At 39.8% G+C, this 17,388-nt stretch overlaps 1 protein-coding gene across 4 annotated transcripts in view; it reads right to left on the bottom strand.

The window, feature by feature from the left end:
* Positions 1-17,388, bottom strand: part of PIK3C2G (phosphatidylinositol-4-phosphate 3-kinase catalytic subunit type 2 gamma) — a 403,205-nt gene that overhangs the window by 369,733 nt on the left and 16,084 nt on the right. For all 4 annotated transcript variants that reach the window (XM_017343356.4, XM_089303889.1, XM_051850300.3 and 1 more), the window contains exon 5: positions 140-242. In XM_017343356.4, the coding sequence (XP_017198845.3) occupies positions 140-242 (103 nt within the window). The remainder of the gene's footprint in view (positions 1-139; positions 243-17,388) is intronic.

Genomic DNA, 17,388 nt, shown 5'->3' with positions numbered 1-17,388 from the left:
TCAGTTCAAATTGCTGACAGGTATTTAAATGAAATATTTCAACATGTTTCAAAAATATACCCAAATGAACATGTATTCATTAAGCTATATATTTGTAATTGGCAATGGGTTATAGAAAACTATGCTAAGAAAAGCTTACCTTTCGAGATAATTTTCCTGGAGTTTCCTTATTTTTCTGTAGATGAAGTTGAATAACAGATTTATCTTTCTGAAACATTTTGTGACTCCCCAAGTAGTGATCACTGGAAGAGAAAAAAATGAACATAGTCATATCCTCCCCTAATGCCCCCAAGTGTGTGTTTTCCTCTCTGACTTCATTTCCTTTTATTTTTAGAACTTAGTCCGGTAAAAAGCAAACTCTGAGTTTACTTGTAGATAGGTATTAGTGAGTTTGTACATGAGGGTATTTAAAAAAAATTCACAGAAATTGGAATTAGACTATTTGCTTTGTTAAAAAATTGTTGAAACTCATAATATGCATTTTTGAACACACCATGTGTGTCTGATACACAATATATTGTAATTATTTTCAAGTGCATAAATAAAGTAGAAAATGACTAGGCACCTTTGGAAAGGGAATTTTATGAAAAGGTTGCTTTTCATATTGAAAGTCAAATTTTCAAGCCATTCTCAAAACAAAGACACCATGTTTCTTGGAGGTCTAACTGAGGCCACCAATGTCTGTGGAATCCACTGACTCAAGGAAGCAGAGAGATGCAGTCAAAATGTCTGTCTCTGGAGACAGATATACTAGACCCATGAACTCATGCAGACAATTAGACTAAAATTATCTGAAGCAATAATTTCCTCTTTAGAGTCAGGGTAGTGATGTCTACATCAAAGAATTGGCAAGTATATCAAAGGGAGAAACAAATCCTTACATATATCAGCTTTTTCTAGTGCATAATTATATTTTCTTTTTCTTTCTTCTTCTCTCTTTTTTCTGTATATATTTGCCAAGCACATATTAAATGATGACTACAGTGAATTATTATCTTGAAACATTTTATTTTAGACAAAATCTGAATCTTTTGTGAAATGAAGGCCTTTTGTGATATGGTCTTCTTTATAACTACATTTTGGTATCTCTTGTGACTTCTAGTCATTTAAAAACCTGAGGCACAGCACTGTGCGCAGTGGGGATGTGGCAGAGACATGGGGAGCACAGAGACACAGCCACACAGCTCCACCCTCCTACCTCTCTAGTTCACACCAACCCTGAACCCTGAGGCACTTGCTTGGCATGGAGAGAGTAGGCAGGAGGCTCTCAGCAGTCCTCCTTGTAGTCATCAACATGATGGACACCTGAGATATTTTCTGCTGGAGAAGCTGGCAACTTTCAAAGACTTTGAGCCCAGTTTTGGGTGTTTCCAGGAAATCCAGACTGCTATATTACCCCTGAGAAACACCCAGTCCGGCTATGCCCTACTCCACCTGGCGGCGGCTGCATTGGGAGATCTTGATACATCATCAACCCAAGGGCCTTGGGAAGTGGTGGAGTTGCTGCCCCAGTGGGTCTTCCTTCCTGCGGTTCCTAGCCCTCCAGAACAGAAAGGTCCCCCGCACATTGCAACACCTTCTACCTACAGCCCCTTTGAAGCTCCTGGATAATTATGCCAATCATCACACAGCCTCAGGCAGCAACTCATCAGCCCTTCCTGAGTGGTGGCCTGTCTAAGCTTCCAGGATGCATCCAGGTGGCTCCACCTATCTTTCTAGGGCTTTGAGAAGCAACTAGGAAGCTTGTCATGAGAATCTCAGATATCTGAAGCTTCCAAGAGCAGCCAGGAGGACCCTCCATGTACTCAGGACACCGGGAAGATGGTAGGCACCCTGTCCTGAGCTTCCCAACCTCCAGAAGCCCCTGCATTGCCTTTGACACTGACAGGTACCCCACTGCTGTTTCCAGTTATGCTATGCCCCATCCACTTGGGCTTGTTGGAGTTGCCTTACCCAGGGTAGCCCTTGGAAAATGACCGGTAACCTACACCTGCCATTCAGCATCCTTGCCCAGAGCTGCTACAGAACCTACTGCTACCAAGAACCACAGAAAATATCCCTGATAATATAGAGTAAAAATTCTCAACAAAATACTAACAAATCAAATCTAATAACACATTGAAAGATTTTATATCAGAAGAAAATGGGATTTATCCAAGGGATGCAAGGAAGATTCAACAAATATAAACAATAATTTAAAAAAACCTTTATACTTTAATTTCCCATCATTAAAGACAAAAATCATGATCCTTTCAATGGTACAAAATAATCATTCAGTAAAATTCAATATCCTTTCATGATAAAACCCTCAACAAATCAGATGTAGAAGGAATGCATTTCAACACAATAAAACTACTGTGATAAAACCACAGCCAACATCATACTGAACATAGAAAAGTGGAAAGTGTTTATTCTAAGGAGGGGTAGAAGACAAGGTTGTCCATTTTCATCAACACTACTTAACATGAAGTCTTACTCAGATCAATTGACAAGAGAAAGAATGGACAATCAACTAAGAAAGGAGACAGTAGAATTATCACTGAAGGTGATGTGATTTTATGGAAAAACTTAGACTCCACCAAAAACTCTAAAAATAAAATTAACCAAGTATAAAATGAAAATTAAGAAGACACACACACCCATAAAAAATTGAAAGAAATCTATTTTCATGGATTAAAAGAAATATCATTAAAATATCCATACTATCTTTCTGATCCTTTGTGATCCTCACTGAAATACCAATGACTGGGGCCAGTGTTGTGGCATAGCATGTAAACCTGCTGGCTGTGATGCTGGCATCCCAGATGGGCACCAGTTCATGTCCCATCTGCTCAACCTCCCTTTGCTAATGGTTTGGGAAAAGCAGTATAGATGGCCCAAGTGCTTGGGCCCCTGCACTAATCTGGGAGATCCAGATGAAGCTCCTGGCTCCTGACTTGGGCCTTCCCCAGTCTTGGTCCTGGAGAGTGAACACCTGGAGAGTAAACCAGTGGATGAAAAGTCTCTCCCTCTCCCTCTCCCTCTCCCTCTCCCTCTCCCTCTCCCTCTCCCTCTCCTTCTCCTTCTCCCTCTCCTTCTCTTTCTCTGTAACTCTGACTTTCAAATAAATAAATACATTGTCTTTTAAAAAAATAGTAATTCTCTACAAAAATAGAAAAAAAAACCCTACATCTAATATAGAACCAGGAAAGACCTCATACAGTCAAAGCAATCTTTGGATTGGAACAAAGCTGTGGACATTGTAATACCTCAAACATACCACTAAGCTGTATGATCCAAGAAATCATGATGCTGGGATAAAAACCAATACACAGACTGGTGGAACAGAATAGAAAACCCAGAAATAAATCCATGTACATAAAATAAATTGATTTTTTATAAGTTTCCAGAAACATACCTTGGAGAAAGGATGGTCTCAATAAATGGTGCTGGAAAAACTGGATACTCACATGCAAAAGAATGAAACTAGACCATGTATCCTCTCAACCCTCACTATGTAAAAAAAAATCAAATCAAAATGTATCAAACACCCAAACGTAAGATCTGAAACTATCAAACTACTAAAATAAAACCTAGAGGTAAAAAAGAAAACCCCAAAACTGCAAGCAACAAAGTAAAGCTAGACAAATGGGGTAATATCAAACTAAGAACAAAGGAATAATCAACAGAGTGAATAAATATTCAAAAAATGAGAGAAAATATTTGCAAACCAGTCATCAGAGAAGCAATTAATATCCATAATGTATATGCATTAAGATCTAAAAAAACCTCTCAATAACAAAAAAAATGAAATAATCCAATCAAAAATAGGGCAATGATCTGAATCACTGACATTTCTTAAGATACAAAAGTAGCCAACCAATATTTGAAAGAATGCTCAGCACCAATAATAATTTAGAAAAACAAGTCAAACCATAAAATATCATCTCATTCCAGTTAGAATGGCTATTATCAAAAAGACAAAAATAAAAGCTGAAAGGTATGATGAAAACGGGAAAATCTTGTACACTTCTTAGAAATGTAAGTATAGATGTAATGGAAAACAGTATGGAACTTCCTCTGAAAATTAAAAGTAGATCTACCATATGACCCAGTTATCCCACTCCTGGGCATATAGCCAAGGAAATTGAGGCAGTATATCAAAGAGAGAGCTGTATTTGCATGTTTATTGCAGAACTAGTGACAGTAACCTAGATATGGAATCAACCAAGGTGCCCATCAACAAAAGAATGGATAAAAAAGGTGATATATATACACCATAGAATACTATTCAGTTATAGAAAATAACTGTTATCAATTTGATAACATGCATGTAACTGGAGGACAGTGAATAAATCAGGTACAAAAAGCCAAATATCACAGGTTCTCACTCATATGTGGAAACTAATAAAAGCAGCTTTGATCAAAGTAGTGAGTAAAATAGTGGTCACTGAAAGGTTGCAAGGGTAGGGGAATGAGGGACGGAGGGAGTTTGCATAATAGGCATCAAAACACAATTACATAGGATGAATATGCTCCAATGTTCCATAGCACAGTAGAGTGACTATATTGCATTTGACAATTTATTATCTATTTTACAGAGAACTAGCTTGGTGAATTTGAAGGTTGTTTTTGTTTTTGTTTTTGTTTTTGTTTTGACAACACACAGAAATAATAGATGTTTATCATCATAAATGATAAATAATTAAGGAAACATAAGTAGTAATTACCCTGATTTGATCATTACACATTCTATTTTTATACATGTTATCAAATTATCATACTGTACCCTGTAAATTTGTACAATTATTATATGTTAATAAAAAAGAAAAGAAAAATGAAAGGCTCTTAGTTAAATATTGGAAAGATTTCAGAAGAAAGAAAATCTTATATTACAAGTTTGTTTACCTTAAAATGATGAATTCATTTACCTGGAACATTCACTAAATATTTCTGACAATTTACTCGCTTCAAAGTCATACATGTATAGAGAGTAGTGTTCTGTTAGGATCCACTAAATTCTCTGTGAATATTTTTATTTAGATAATACTTATTTCTTAATATTTAACTACTATGTGATTTTAGACTTACTAACTTATCTTTAATTATTTAGAGCTATACTGTACATTAAACACTAGACCCATACAATTACTGGTTAATTGAAATGAGGCCATTTTGAATACAAGTTTGTGAAAATTATAAAATACAAATTGTATTTTGAAGACAACTGCAGAAAATATGTAAAATAGTTGAGTATTTTTCTTTATTTTGATGCATGTTGAAATGCTAATATTTTGGCTATATTGAATTGAATAAACCACAATGTTAAAATTCATTCTTACCTGTTTCTTTTTATCTTTTTTATTGTGGCTAGTAGAAACAACTAAGACTACTACGTGGCTCACATAGTATTGGACAGTGCTGATTTAGAGATGATGAAAAAGAAGAGAGAAAAGCATTAATGAATGGAAATAAGGATGTTATGTAGAATTTAATGAAAAATAAATTTGTGTTTAAGAATTCTGATTTAGCTCTCTCTGCTGACTCATCTGAGAAGCAGCAGAGGATGGCCCAAGTACTTAAGTCCCTGCCGCTTATGTGGGAGACCCAGATGGAATTCCTGGCTCCTGTCTTCAGCCTGCTCCAGCTGTAGCCCTTTGGGGAGTGAACCAGCGGATCTCTCCCTCTCTGCCTTTGAAAGAGAGAAATACATTGTTTAAAAAACAGTATTCTAGGTATCAGAAGTGGTTGGAGGAAGTGTTATACCAGCAGAAAAAGAAACAAAAATCATAGCAGCTATGATGAGCAGTTTAGTCAGAAGGGTTTGGGCACTAAGAGAACAAGTTGAGTTAAGGGTTCATATGTTTTCACTGCAAACACTGTAGTTGTAGTACATGAGGCATTTTTCTCAATCTGGTCACATTTTGAATCTGAGTGCTTAGCATGTTTTATTTAATAATTATGCATGAAACTTTGGCTGTTATATGAACTGAATATCTAGGATACAATAAAAAGTTTAAGCTTTTTCTTAGTATATACTAGAAAATAAAATTTTTCTGCACATTCATTATTTATTCCCTCAACAAATATTTCATTATATAGCTATGTGCTAGTTACTATCTTAGGAACTGTTATGAGTAGTCCTGTCATTTGAGAGGAAAATAAATGCTGAATCCTTGAACATAGCTTTCCCTATTCCCTGTTTATAAGTAGATCATGTTATTTTAAAGTATTTCTAGGGAAAAAAAATGCTCATATAAGGAGAGACTAATGACCCTAACAACCCCCTCCCCCCCCAAAAAAAGGTGATATGCAGGTATTCAGATTTGTCTGTGGGCAAAGGAAACTTCCCAGATAATGTCTGCCTGTTGTATATTGATTCCCAGCACTCCCAGAACTCCTTGTAAACCCACATTTATGATCAGGGCTCATTAAAATAAGTACATATCCTTGTTTGATGAGATAAGCATATCTCAAGCAGATATTTTATGAGATATTTCTTATTGTAAGAAGGAGTCACAAATGCGTTTTTGAAATATTAATGTTTCATAGAAAAAATTCAGTTTAATTTTTTATTGTTTTTACTTTTTTTTTTTATTTTTGACAGGCAGAGTGGACAGTGAGAGAGAGAGAGACAGAGAGAAAGGTCTTCTTTTTGCCGTTGGTTCACCCTCCAATGGCCAACGCAGCTGGTGCGCTGCGGCCAGTACATCGCGCTGATCAGAAGCTAGGCACCAGGTGCTTTTCCTCGTCTCCCATGCGGGTGCAGGGCCCAAGGACTTGGGCCATCCTCCACTGCACTCCCTGGCCACAGCAGAGAGCTGACCTGCAAGCGGGGCAACCGGGACAGAATCCGGCGCCCCGACCGGGACTAGAACCCGGTGTGCCGGCGCCGCAAGGCGGAGGATTAGCCTATTGAGCCACGGCGCTGGCTAAATTCAGTTTAATTTTATAAATATTGAGGACCATCAAAGATATTTATTTAAGAAAACTCAATTAAGATTGGCATTCAATACTTAGAATGACTAAGTATGAAGTTTAAAATGAATATAAACAATCTTAATAATACCATAATACTGCACAGGTTTGTTGTCTAAACAGTCATTTGACATCTGTCGCTTAAATTGAAAAAAGAATTATTTATTTTCATTTTATTTAAATGACAGAGAAACACAGACAGATATTGTCCACATGCTTGCTTCCTCACCAAAGGCTGGCTTACTCCCCAGTAATCAAGGCTGGGTCAGGCTGAAGCCAGAAGCCAGCAACTCCGTCCAGGTCTCCCCCTTGGATGGCAGAGATCCAAGTGCTTGAGCCACCACTTGCTGCCTCATTGGGTACATATTAGGAGGAAGCTGGACAGGAAGAGAACCTGGGATTCCAAGCATTCCAGTATGGGATGAAGGCATCTCAAGCAGTTACTGAATTGCTGTACCAACCACCCTTCACTTTAAAATGTCCACGATGTTAGATCTATTTTACCTTATTTCTAGTAAGCTAGTCTTTGCAACTAATAAAACAGTCCTAGATCAATGCTCCAAATGGTATTTGGAGCTGACTCAGCACAGTACTACTCAACTTTATTGGTATACATTGTTTTAGAGGAACTATGAATCCAAAAAGTTAAATATCATGACCTGGAGGGACATGATCAGGTTAAACTTGTAAACTAGGCTGGAGATTATGAGGTGTTGAGATTGGCAGGGTCATGCTTTTCAATGCCCACCTTGGGTCATAAATTGATACCAATGGCTACACTCAAGAGGTAACTAGACTTGCCAGTGCTGTGGCTCAATAGGCTAATCCCCTGCCTGCGGCACGGGCATCCCAGGTTCTAGTCCCGGTCGGGGCACCGGATTCTGTCCTGGTTGCTCCTCTTCCAGCCTAGCTCTCCGCTGTGGCCCAGGAGTGCATTGGAGGATGGCCCAAATCCTTGGGCCCTGTACCCGCATGGGAGACCGGGAGAAGCACCTGGCTCCTGGCTTCGGATCAGCGTGGTGCGCTGGCCACAGCGGCCACTGGGGGGTGAAACAATGGAAAAGGAAGACCTTTCTGTCTCTCTCTCTCTCACTGTCCACTCTGCCTGTCAAAAATAAAAAAAAAAATAATAAAAAAGAGGTAACTAGACCTTAGATATCTAAATCTCTTCCTTCAAATGCCCAATTCCTTTTAGCCCTAAAAAAGCCAACTATCTCAGTTCCTCTGCCCTTGAATATAGTCTTTTGTGCATGTGGGTTCTCTAAGTAAAAAAAAAAAAAAAAAGAAAGAAAGAAAGAGAATGAAGTGAAACTGAATATACTGTAAGATTTTTTTTTTCATTCTAGAAAAAATGTTTTATAACCTCTCTCAAGTTTGCAGTTCCTTATCTACTAAGCCATGCAGTCACAAAATAAAATTAAGTACGAGCACCACAATATTTATAAATGGAATTAATACGACAGAGAGTCAATGATAAACACACAGCAGTGAAGCTGAAGCTTTATGACCTTTGCAAAAATAGTGCTCACTGAGCCCCCAGGGGCTCTTTTTGAAGTATGCCACACAAAATTTGTGAAACAGTTGCCATCTCAGGAAATCAAAAACTTATTTTAGTCCACCTCAAGAAGTCATTATTTTTCTCTCAAAATCTCCAGAGGAGAAACATTCATAGGTTGTCCTAATATAATATCTACATTCAGTAACTAAGATTAAAACAATACATTTGAGACTTATTAAATGGGCTAATTTGAAATAATATGTAGTTCAAAGTTATCTAGCTAACCACTTTATTTTTGTTTAAGAAAAACAGAATACTAAGTTTATTTAAACTTCAATTATTTCAAAATTGGGGAAATTTAATAATGCTTAGAAATCAAAAATAAATGAATAGAAAAAATAACTTGGTAGTACATATTGGCTATTATAGTAATAGGTACAGTGAAACTAAGCTATGTACCTACAGTCACATCTAATTTGCTATATCCTCTTGGAAAACTCTTGCAACAGCTTTGTGATTTGTTTGATCAAGTTTTCTGGTTAATGATGTTTCAACAGGATGTGGGCATTTGGTATAGCATTTATTATGCTGCATGGGTGTGGGGAGCAACTCGGACTAGACTAAGTTACTGGAATTAAGACTTAATCTATGCACCTGCTCTCCCACAATATGGCGCTGGGAGAGGAGAAAACAGCTTCTACCCAGCTGCCTCCAGTTCAACCAATAAACAGCAGGACCTGCTCCTGATTGGAGGAGAGCAGCGTACTCGGCGTGTGGGCAGCTGAGTTGGGATTGGCGGAGGAGGACTATAAAGGAGGAGAGAGACAATATGCACCAGGAACATCTAAGGGGAACATCTGAGGGAACACCTGTGCAGCCCCCGAGAGAGCCGGCCGGCGGTGTGCCGCTCCCCCACGGAAGTGGGGAATGTGGCAGGGGGAACCGCCCTTCCACGGAGGTGGAAGGGACGGTAGCCAACCCGGGAAGAACCAGCAGCAAACCCGGGGAGGGCCGAGCAGACGAAAGAACAGCGCAGGGTCCTGTGTCGTTCCTCCACGAAGAGGGGGAGCGACATAATGGTGCCGTGACTCGGATAGGAAACCTAGGAGGGAAGAAACGGGAAGAAGTGGGAAAATACCGGAGAGAGAGACTAGCAAAGAGCCTAGGAAAGCAAGAAGAAACTTAGACTCAGATACGGACTGCAGGTTGAAAGTGAAAGTGAAACCTATAAGAAACTTAGACTTGGATACAGACTGTGGGGAGAGGCCAGGAGAAATGAGGGAGGAATATTGTTGGAAGAAAACTTAGGGAAACATACCGGGTAGAGAAAAATATGTTAGGGAAATTGTAGCCGCGGGGGCAGGCCGAGGCGGAGACGAAAGCCACTTTGGGATTCGTCGAGTTAGCCCGGGAATAAGGGGCGAAAAGTTAAAACCAGAAGCAGAAACGTAAGCCAGGTTGGAATCCGTCTGATTAGCCCGGAGAGCAAAGGACGGGAAGCCAAATCGTGGGGCGGAAACGTGAGCTGGGTCGAATTCACCAGGTTAGCCCGGGGAACTTGGATTGAATACTAGTGGTGGAGACGTGAGCTGGGGCTGTGTGACTCGCGGAGGCTGCCGCGCGCAGAGAAAGCGTGCGGGGCACAAGTAGATAGGGAACGCTGGGCTAGCGTGGAGACCGCGGAGCGCGCGCGCGAAGCCGGGAAGCCGCGAAGCCGCGCAGATAAGAGAAGCGGGCTGAAGCGGCTCAGAGCCGGGAAGCCGCCGAGAAGCAGCCTCGGGGCGGGCGCCGGGAAGCCGCAGGGATAAGAGAAACAGAAGTTTAGAAGTAAAATGAGAGAAATAGGAATGTTGGCAGACAGAAGTAAAATGGGAGAGATAGGAATGCCCGGAGATATAGAGAAAAATAAAGCCTCCCCTCAACATGGCAATGAGAGAGCTTGGATTTGGTCTGCCTGATTAGGAAGGTGGTGAGCACCTGCGGGCGGCTAGCAGCTTATGCGCCGCAGGTCACCGAAGACAGGCACAAATTAACATCAATAAGGCCTCCCCACAATACCGCAATGAGAAGGCTTGGATTCGGTCTGCCTGATTAGTAAGGCGGTAAGCAACAACAGGCGGCTCGACCAGAGTATGAGCTGCAGGTCACCGAAGATAGGCACAAATCAACACCAATAAGCCTCCCCACAATATGGCAATGAGAAGGCTTGGATTCGGTTTGCCTGATAGGGCTTATAAGCACCTGCAGGCAGAGCAGAGCATGCGCTGCAGGGCACCGAACACAGGCACGCATCAGCGCCTAAAAACCTCCTCACAACATGGCGAAGAGAGGACCCGGATTCGGTTTGCCTGATTGATAGGACTTGTAAGAACCTGTGGGCAACTCTAGCAAGCAGAGCAGAGTGTGTGCCGCGGGGCACCGAAGACAGGCGCGTATCAACGCCAAAAAATAAAAAGAAAGGGGGATCTGTGGGGAGCAACTCGGACTAGACTAAGTTACTGGAATTAAGACTTATTCTATGCATCTGCTCTCCCACAATATGGCGCTGGGAGAGGAGAAAACAGCTTCTACACAGCTGCCTCCAGTTCAACCAATAAACAGCAGGACCTGCTCCTGATTGGAGGAGAGCAGCGTACTCGGCGTGTGGGCAGCCGAGTTGGGATTGGCGGAGGAGGACTATAAAGGAGGAGAGAGACAATATGCACCAGGAACATCTAAGGGGAACATCTATCTGAAGGAATACCTGTGCAGCCCCCGAGAGAGCCGGCCGGCGGTGTGCCGCTCCCCTGCGGAAGTGGGGAATGTGGCAGGGGGAACCGCCCTTCCACGGAGGTGGAAGGGACGGTAGCCAACCCGGGAAGAACCAGCAGCAAACCTGGGGAGGGCCGAGCAGACGAAAGAACAGCGCAGGGTCCTGTGTCGTTCCTCCACGAAGAGGGGGAGCGACACATGGGAAGGCCACATTCCATACTAAAGTGTCTGGGTTTGAGCCTTGACACAATTCCTGACTTCAGCTTCCTGTTCATATGCATCCTAGGAGGCAGCAGGTGATAGTCAAATACTTGGTCCCTGTTACCCACATGAGAGACATGGATTGAGTTCCTTGTTCCTGACTTCAGCCTGGACCGGCCCCGGTTATTTGGACATTTGGTTAATGAACTAGCAGATGGAAGGTCTCTCCACCTCTCTCTGTCTTCTAAATAAATAAAAAATAAATAAAAATGCACATTTTGACTCTTTGGGAAATTGGGGCTGAAATATGCTTTGATTCTTCCACATAGCTGTATGAAAGAGTAATGTACTTCATCTATTTCTTTGCTTAAACTAAGTCAGAGTAGATTATAATATTTAGTCTTAAGCCATTGAAAATAATTATGTTGTTCAACTTATAAAATTAAATCCTTAATTTCATTGAGAAGAAATCCTATCCCCACCACCCACCAAGAAATATAGCAACTCAGTTCTTACTGCTTATGAGTGTAAGCTGTTACCTTAAACTATATGTAATGTATCTTTAGTCTTTCTTCACTGCTCATTAGTAGCTTTACTTTGCATAAATATAAACCTAATTTATATTCAAATATGTATTGAATGAATTAATACAAACTGTGATGGGGATAACTAAAACTTTAAAAAAATAGTACAGGTCTGTCTTAAGAAGAATATTTTAATTATAATACAAAGGATTCAATTTTTGAGCAAGACTTTCTCTCTTCTGAAAGAAATAAACATCTCCACTACTAGGAGAGACTCAGACAGAGAATGCAGACCTTCAGGTAGATGGTCAATCTGACCAGGGCTGTGGTGAACAAAGAGGTAGATGTGGCCTTCTTAACTTAAATTAACCTGATTGCTACACCATTGGCCCAACTAACAAAAAAGGAAGACCTAATTAATAAAATCAGAGATGATAAATGGACTGTTACAACAGATATCAGAAATAAAAAAAAGAAAGAAATAGAAGATACAAAAAGTGGAACAATCTTCCATATTCATGGATTAGATTAATATCATCAAAATGTCCATAACTACTGAAAGCAATTTACAGATTCAATACAATAACAATAAAAATACCAAAGACATTCTTTTCGGATCTAGAAAAAAAATCTCAAATTCATATGGAAACATAAGAGACTCTAGTGGCTAAAGCAATGTTAAAGAATAAAAACAAAGCCAGAGGCATCACAATATCAGATTTTAAGACATACTGCTTGGCAGTTATAATCAAAACAGCCTGATATTGGCACTAAAACAGACATGTTGACAAATGGAACTTGATAGAAACCTCAGAAATTAATTCATGCAGCTACAACCAACTAATCTTTGCCAAACCACCTAGAATCAATCCCTAGAGAAAAGACAGTATCTTCAACAAATTGTGTTGGGAAAATTGGATCTATGCATGAAGACATATTTAACAAGATCTCTATCTTATACCTTATACAAAAATCTACTCACCATGGATCAAGTATCTAAATCTATCAAATTATTAGAGGAAAGCATTGGGGAAACTCTACAAAGCATTGACATAGGCAAACTTCTTAGAAAATACCTCAGAAGCACAAGTAATAACAGCAAAAGTAAACAAATGGGATTACATCAAGCTAAGAAGCTTACACACTTCAAGGGAAATACTCAATAAAATGAATAGGCAACCAATAGAATAGGAGAAAATATTTGCAAACTATGCAACTGATAAAAGATTAATATCCAGGATCTATAAAGAGCTTAAAAAACTCAATAACAACAGAATGAACAGTCCAGTTAAGAAACAGGCAAAAGACATGAACAGGCATATTTTTCAAAGGATGAAATATAAATGACCAACAGACACATGAAAAAATACTGAGGAGAACTAGCCATCAGAGAAATGCAAATCAAAAAAACAATTAGGTTTCACTTCACCACAGTTAGAATGGCTATCATCCAAAAACTAAAAAACTAAATGCTGGTAAAGATGTGGGGAAATGATGTTCTAAGTACTGGTTCACTGCCCAGATGGCTGCAATAGCCAGGTGTGGGCCAGTCCAAAGCCAGGAGCCAGGAGATTCATCTGGGTCTCTCACATGAGAGCAGAGGCTCAAGCACGTGTTCCATTTTCTACTGCTTTCCCAGATGCATTATCAGGGTTTAGACCAGAAGTGGAGCAGCCAGAACTTGAAGCAGTGTCCATCTGTGATGCTGGGACCACAGGTGCAGCTTTACACATTATGCCACAACACCAGGCCCAACAGCAAGGTTTTTGAGAGAAAAATAATTAAATCATGAGTAAGAGTAAACAACAACAAAAAAACTGTCGTCCTTGTTGATGTCAGGCAATAGAATAATTGATAAACTTGGGAAACAGTATTATCTTTCTTGTATTATATGTATATTTTTGAAGAAGTAATCTCCATAGCTAGATATTTATAAGCCTAGGTGAAGGTACAATGCTCATTACTCCCTGTAAGAAATGGAGATACAGGAACTCTCTTTTACTCTCCAGGGAGTAGTGTTTTTATCCACCAGATTTTCATATCTGTGCTAAACCCAATGGGAACTTCAACCTGACAAAGAGTGAGCTTGATGGGAGTCTACCAACTGGATAAGTTCATAGGAAATGGACTATCCAGAATACCCTTCTCCATAGTAGTTAAATTGGAAGCTGAAGAACAGGAACACAATGGAGGATTTTAATATTTTCTGAACATACAAGATGGTTTGTATTCTTCTATTTCTCTAATTTATTCTGATTTGCTAGTTAAGTATTCCATGCTTCATAATTCTGATAATCTTCTATTGGGATTTCAAGAGCCTAAAACAAATCAACAACATTCATGTTCTAATTCTTTATTTTCCTGTGTCCATAATATATTGTTCTATTTAAAGTTTTGTCTATAAAATGGTTTCTGAGGAAAACACTTATAGCTAATAAGATTGTATTGAATTCCAGGGTAAATAAAACATGCTATCCAGGCAGAATAGGTCAGAAAATGTCTCCTTAAAAAAAGATTATTTATTTATTACTAGTTTATTTGAGAGGGAGGGAGCAGGAAATCAGAGTGGAGAGGGAGAGGGAGAGGGAGAGGGAGAGGGAGAGGGAGAGGGAGAGGGAGAGGGAGATAATGATTGAAATTGTAAAGCTCTTGGATTCTGCTTCACTCCTCCAAATGCCCTCATCAACTGGGGCTGGACCAGGCCAAAGCCAAGATCTAGAACTGAATCCAGTCCTCCCATGTGGGTGTCAGGAACCCACGTACTTGAGCATCAGCTGCTGCCTTGAATGGTGTGCATTAGCAGGAAGCTGGGATTGGGAATGGAGCAGGATTCACATCCAGGGCCCTTATTCTGGATGCAGGCATCTCAGGTGGCATCTTAACTGTCACACAAATGCCTGCCAATGGGATATCTGGGAAAAACTTTGGGTCAGTAAATTAAGAAGAATGTTAAATGAGTTGCATAAATAGTACAGATGATTTATGAAAAAGTGAATTTTTGCTTGCGAGGAAAGTTATTTTTCTTAATTTCACAGAATGTTACAAGGTATAAACATCTTAATTGCTTTGTGGATTCAATTCAATTTTTATAATATTCTGTTCTGTTCTGAAAAGGTGGGAAAACATTTTGCTTTCAGTGAGTCTGCATTCCTAGTCATTAATATCCTTGGCCCAAGCACTTGGACATGGATGTGGGCACCCCAAAGCAATGTCTTAACTCCAGAAACAAATGCATGCCTCAGAAGTATTTGTAAAATAGCATCCCCAGGCACTGGCATGGAATAGCAGGTAAAGCTGCTGCCTATGATGCTGGCCTCCCATGTGGGTGCCAGTTTGATTCCCATCTGCTCCACTTCTGATCCACTTCCCTGCTAATGCAGGAATGGCCCAGCCCTGGCCATTTTTGGGGTAAACCTGTGGATGGAAGATATCTCTCTCTCTCTCTCTCTCTCTCTCTCTCTCTCTCTCTCTCTCTCCTTCTCTCTGTAATTTTTTTCAAATAAATAAGTAAACTTTAAAAAATAGACAAAAATATCATCTTCAGTATACCAATCTAACACATTAAGTTTTGAAGATGCTGAGGGTCACAAAAGCATGGCATGGGCTATGTTAGCAATTTGCTCTAAAGGAAATGAGACCTTGAAGCCAACGTCAGCATCAAAGCCTATGAGGCGTTACTTCAACCTCCCCACTCCCTGCACAGGGCAGAGCATTTTGCAAAGTTCTCTTTTCTACCTGGCCAGGTAAACTCTTCAGAGAGTGATGTCTTACTGAAAACTCATCAAGTAGAGAAGAATAAACTTAAATTGCAGGAAGTCTGAAGTCTGTCAAAACAGCTAGACAGATTTTAATCATACACCATTGTCTTCCAGTTCTGCTCCATAGGGAAACATTTAGAAATCATTGTTCTGCAGACCCGGCAAACTTTACTTTCTGCTATTGTGCTTTCTCCAGGACCAATGGCTCCCTCCCAAAATCATTTACTATTTTCTTAAAAATGGTCTACATGCCCAGTCCTCCCTCTGCCTGTGTATAAACATCTGAACCAGGTAGCCTGGTGGTTAATCAGACGCCTACAATTTCCCCCATGCAGTGATTTTTGTTTATGGCCGCCCTTTTGCACATTAGTATATGTGTGTGCCATTCCTCCTACTTTTTCTATTGTCAGTTCATCCCAAAGAATCTTCAGAGAGTGAAGGGGAAATTTCCCTTTGTGCCTATAAAAATTGTGTGCTAACATATCAGTAATAAATAAAAGTGTAGGTGTTTGTATATACACACACACATACAATGAGAATTCAAAATTACATGGACATTTTTCATTAATTTTTAGGTTCATTTGCCTATGAATTTTTGAAGATATATATATATCTTTTGAAGATATATAAATATATGTATGTGTATATATATTTGCATGTGTCCCCAAGGATCCACATGTTGGCGCTCCATCCTCAGGGTGGCATTGAGAGATGGTGGTCCATTAAGAGATGAGAACCAATGGGAGGCCCGTAGATCACTCTGAGAGCTTTCTTTTGGAGGGACTAAGGTTGCTTTCATGTGGTCCCTGAGCTCTCCTGAGTGGGAGATGTCAGAAAAGTGAGTCCCGCCTCTGCCTTGCTCTCTCGCATCCTGCATTGAGACATGATCTCTTGATCTCTTTTTCCCATACACACTCTCACTCTTGTGACGCCATCTACTTTTAGGCCTTCACCATGGTGGAACCAATGGGACCACCCAATCTCTGGATTTTCAGCCTCTGAAACTATAAGATAAAGAAACCCCTTTTCTTATGTTAAACTTCCTCAGGTATTTTGCTATAGTAATAAAAAATAGGCTAATCCAATAGTCATCATTATTTACATCTCATTCCTTTTAAAGATTTTATACACTTCTTCAATTAGCCTGGGAAAGCTAGGAGAATTCAATACAATAACAATATATGATTTAGGGAGGAAATACAAACTAGAGAATCACAAATATAACACTAGATAAGATGTGATTATACTTTCCTGAAACTGATACATTAAGAGAAAAAGGGGTCTTAGATATTTATTGGAGTTTAGGACATGCTATTCTAAAATATGACACCTTGGCAGTTGGAAAATAATAGAAGCAGAATGATCACTCTCAAATTCACCATTTCCCTTCTATCCTGAAGAAATAAACCTGCATTCCAAAGGACCTTCCTTAACCTCAAAGACACAGAGACTCCAGGGCATATCTGAACAACTGGCCTTGCTGTTTCCTCCAGTTTATTACCGTTAAGTCACACTTACTTTGTCTAATCATACTTCCCCCCGACTGGCCTTTCTTCAATAAACCTAAATATAAAGATACATGGCTTATTCTGCTTCTTTGAGTCCTCACTTCTGAAGGTCCCCATGTCATGCAAAACTTATGTTAAATACATTTGTACTTCTTGTTAATATGTCCTTGATGTAGGGACTTCAGCAATGA

Source organism: Oryctolagus cuniculus, chromosome 9, assembly GCF_051225735.1.
Source record: "Oryctolagus cuniculus isolate XC-2025 breed Fujian yellow rabbit chromosome 9, ASM5122573v1, whole genome shotgun sequence".
In the NCBI taxonomy this organism is placed as follows: Eukaryota; Metazoa; Chordata; class Mammalia; order Lagomorpha; family Leporidae; genus Oryctolagus; species Oryctolagus cuniculus.
Note: the sequence above shows the minus strand (reverse complement) of the source record. Positions and strands in the feature narration are given on the sequence as shown.